The sequence below is a fragment of the Triticum aestivum genome, unplaced genomic scaffold, assembly GCF_018294505.1.
Source record: "Triticum aestivum cultivar Chinese Spring unplaced genomic scaffold, IWGSC CS RefSeq v2.1 scaffold175355, whole genome shotgun sequence".
Classification (NCBI taxonomy): domain Eukaryota; kingdom Viridiplantae; phylum Streptophyta; class Magnoliopsida; order Poales; family Poaceae; genus Triticum; species Triticum aestivum.
In genome coordinates this window covers 6,053-9,830 of record NW_025225763.1, presented here as the reverse complement: position 1 = coordinate 9,830, position 3,778 = coordinate 6,053, and the positions used below count along the sequence as shown (strand labels likewise).

Here is a 3,778-nt window from a genome sequence, read left to right as displayed (position 1 = left end):
CTGGTGTATACAAAAAATGTTAAATGTGTACCAGAAAATTTTGACATGTGTTGAAACAAAAAGAAAAAATAAAATGAAAAAAGTAAAAGAAAGGAAGAGAATAGAGCGAGCGGACCCCTATGGGGGCTACGGTGAACAAAGAGAACCTACGCCCTAAAATGGTCCGGCCGGTAGTGTCGCTCGTAGGCGGTTTCTATTACGAATCGGTACATGCGACATATAGCCCTGGTGGACGGACGGAGCACCTTGTAGGGAAATCCTCCGACAGGGCCGACCAATTTCTGCACACTGTGATTCCCAAAACGAACAAAAAACTGCACGCCGTAGGCCTCTCGGGGTACTGTACCAAGCAGGGACAAAATTAGTGTCTTTTCGGTCAGTTTCTGAAAAGATACGGCACAAAATAAAATTCAAAATCAAAGAATTCTTGAATGTTTAAGAATAAAATTAAAACATCTGTATGAACTTTTTTTTTGAGAAACACAAATTTTATTAAACACAAAACAAAAACAAATTTGAAATCATTTTTGAAATGGTTATCGTTAAAAAAAACAGGAATATTTTTAACATGATGCGAAATGTTGGAAACATTTTTATGGAGGTTCCAGACATTTTGTATCGCATGTCTGTATAATTGATTGGTTTTAGAATAAAACTAGAAAGTTCAAATAATTTGAAACGGAATAAATACAGATTAGTTGAAACGGAATAATTTGAAACGAAATAAATGTTCTCCAGAAGTATTTAGAGAAAAGAAAAAGAAATCAAGAGGTTTGTGGAGTACGTGCACTCTTTCCATGTCGATCAAGGAACCGAGATAGCGAGGCTTCTACCTGAAAAATGCCAACGGAGCTCGGGCTACAGGGGGTTTGTTTTCAAAATTCAATTTTCCATCATGCGAAACATTCTGAATTATTTTGTGAACACAGATACACATGTATACCACAGATGTGAGTAATTTCAAAGCATTATACTTCCACGTGGCATACAAAAGAAGAAGAAGAGAAATTCGTATTTTAGACAGGCCCTTCATTTTGTTGTTGGGTCGAATTTTTGTTCTTTTGTACAGCCTACAAATAACAACATTTTAAAACGAAATTACACATGTTCATGCAGAACACATTTGAAACTTCTAAATATGATTTTAGATGTTTTGAAATATACCGTCCTCCCTGGAGCTCGGTCACCAAAAATCTGCTGAACATATAAATAACGGATCACAAACAAATCATTTTGGCATCAAGGCCTCCAGCAGGTACCGCGCAGCTTCCTCCCAGCGCGATCTTGTGATCCAAAGTGCGGCCTGGCTCATATTTGACTCGACAAAATGTGTCACAAGGATCACAAGGTTTTGCCATCCTCATCTGGACGCAATCAAGGAGTTATGATGAGTGAGACTTGGCTCCATATGGTTGACGGCATTATCAACAAGACCTCGAGCTGCTTCCAGGCTCTGAGATACACAAGGGAAAAAATGTCTACTCTCCCAAGAAAATATTTTGTCAAAAAGCATGTTTTATATGATAACACCTAAGCACGCAAAAAAAAAACCTATGCAAGATCTGATCGCATTTTCTATCGTGTTTGCCTATTTCCTACAGCCAAAGTCATCAAACAACGCATTATAAAGATGTAATTCCTGTTTTTATTCTTGAAAACATACATATATAATTCGAAAGGGACCAACAAGCAAACAAGTCGGCAAGAATGTTTGGATGTTTTATGCTGAGCATTGAGTGATTCAACAGACAGGTCCTGTCCCTGTCTGCTATCCCCTACCACTCAATTAGCTCTCAGTCTGTCATAGCCACAGGAGCCCTATCACAAGTTTGCAGTTGAGAGACTGGTTCAAGTTAACGGGTGCAATCTGAAATCATAACACAAATGGCAGTGGTGAGCATCTCTTCGCCTCTCCGCCTCCTGCCTCTCCTCCTCCTCCATGTTGCCCCCGTGTGGCCAGCCGCTATTCCGGTTGGAGGTGGTGTGAAGCTCGATCAGGGAGCGAACGTGCTCAACGTTTGTGTGAATGCCGTTTGTACCCCGATCAATGTAAGAAGATCACCTACAGCTGAAAGTCCCCTGCCTGCACCCCTGGCCAAGGTAACACCTACGACCCCAAGTACTCAGCCTGCACCACCAGCCAAGGCAACACCTACGACCCCAAGTGCTCCGCCTGCACCGCCAGCCAAGGCAACACCTACGACCCCAAGTGCTCAACCTGCACCGCCAGCCAAGGTAACGCCTACGGCCCCAAGTGCTCTGCCTGCATCTATTGGGCCAACGAGCATGAAAGTGAAATCCTCTTCTTTAAGAAGAGTTGTTGCAATTTTAGCTCCTGTAGGCGGCTTCATTTTGCTTACCATCTTGTTCCTCCTCACCTACTTTATAAGTAAACAAACAACAGAGCAGCAACAACATGAGATGGAGGAGGAAGAGTTTGGGGAGGTACAAGGAACTCCAATGAGGTTCACATTTCAGCAGCTAAAAGAAGCAACTGAGCAATTCGCAGACAAGCTCGGCGAAGGAGGATTCGGGTCTGTTTTCAAGGGACAGATATCTGATGAAAGGATTGCAGTAAAACGTTTGGATCGAGCTGGCCAGGGCAAAAGGGAATTTGCTGCGGAGGTCCAGACAATTGGCAGCATTCATCATATTAATCTTGTGAGATTGATTGGTTTTTGTGCAGAGAAATCACATAGGCTCTTGGTGTATGAGTACATGCCAAAAGGATCCTTGGACAGATGGATCTATGGTCGACATGACAATGATTCACCTCCTCCACATTGGAGAACACGGTGCAAGATTATCACTAACATAGCTAAGGGTCTCGCTTATCTTCATGAGGAGTGCATGAAGAAGATTGCCCATTTGGATGTCAAACCACAAAACATCCTCTTAGATGATGACTTCAATGCTAAACTTTCTGATTTTGGACTATGCAAGATCATTGACAGGGATATGAGTCAAGTGTTTACCAGAATGAGAGGCACACCTGGATATTTAGCTCCTGAATGGTTGACATCACAGATCACGGAAAAGGCCGATGTCTATAGCTTTGGTGTTGTGGTCATGGAAGTCATCAGCGGAAGAAAGAACCTCGACAATTCTCGATCTGAAGAGAGCATCCATCTCATCACCCAATTGGAGGAAAAGGTGAAGACTAATCGGTTGGTAGAATTGATTGACAATAAGAGTAACGATATGCTAGCACATAAGCAGGATGTAATTGAGATGATGAATCTCGCAATGTGGTGTTTGCAGATTGATTGCAAAAGAAGGCCTAAAATGTCCGAGGTAGTCAAGGTCTTGGAAGGTGCCATGAATGCAGAGAGCAACATTGATCATAACTTCATTGCAACAAGTCAAGTGTATTTCGGCGCTGCTGGAAATGTGGTCTCATCGGTTCCACCTCTAGCTTCACATGTATCAGGTCCCAGGTGAAATGAGAAAATCTTGACAAGATAGACAATTAGATTACAAGTAGGACATGAGATATTCTTATGTAAAGAAAATGACAAGTCTGTTGTATCTTCAGCCATGCCGTGTGCTGAATTAGTCCTCAGCCATGCCGTGTGCTGAATTGTTGCACGAGTGATCGATTGGCAGCAGGATCCCCAAACCTGTACTAGGCACATATGATTCCAAAACCTGTGGTGAACCGTAGGGAACATCCAGTACAAATAGGAGCAAGGAAAAGGAGGAAGGTTCACCTTTACTGAATCCTGATGTGGCGGGGTGGCGGAGGAGGTCGACAGTAGCGGCAGCGGCTCTGGGGAAG

General features: G+C 42.9%; 1 protein-coding gene across 1 annotated transcript; it reads left to right on the top strand.

Moving 5' to 3' along the window:
• Nucleotides 1–2,058: 2,058 nt before the first annotated feature.
• LOC123172374 (proline-rich receptor-like protein kinase PERK10) lies at nucleotides 2,059–3,472 on the top strand (the record flags this gene model as incomplete). The annotated part of the gene is given in 2 exon segments (XM_044589364.1): nucleotides 2,059–3,153; nucleotides 3,262–3,472. Coding segments are annotated over 2 exon segments (1,275 nt in total), but the record flags the coding sequence as incomplete, so codon positions are not given.
• Between the last annotated feature and the right edge of the window lie 306 nt (nucleotides 3,473–3,778).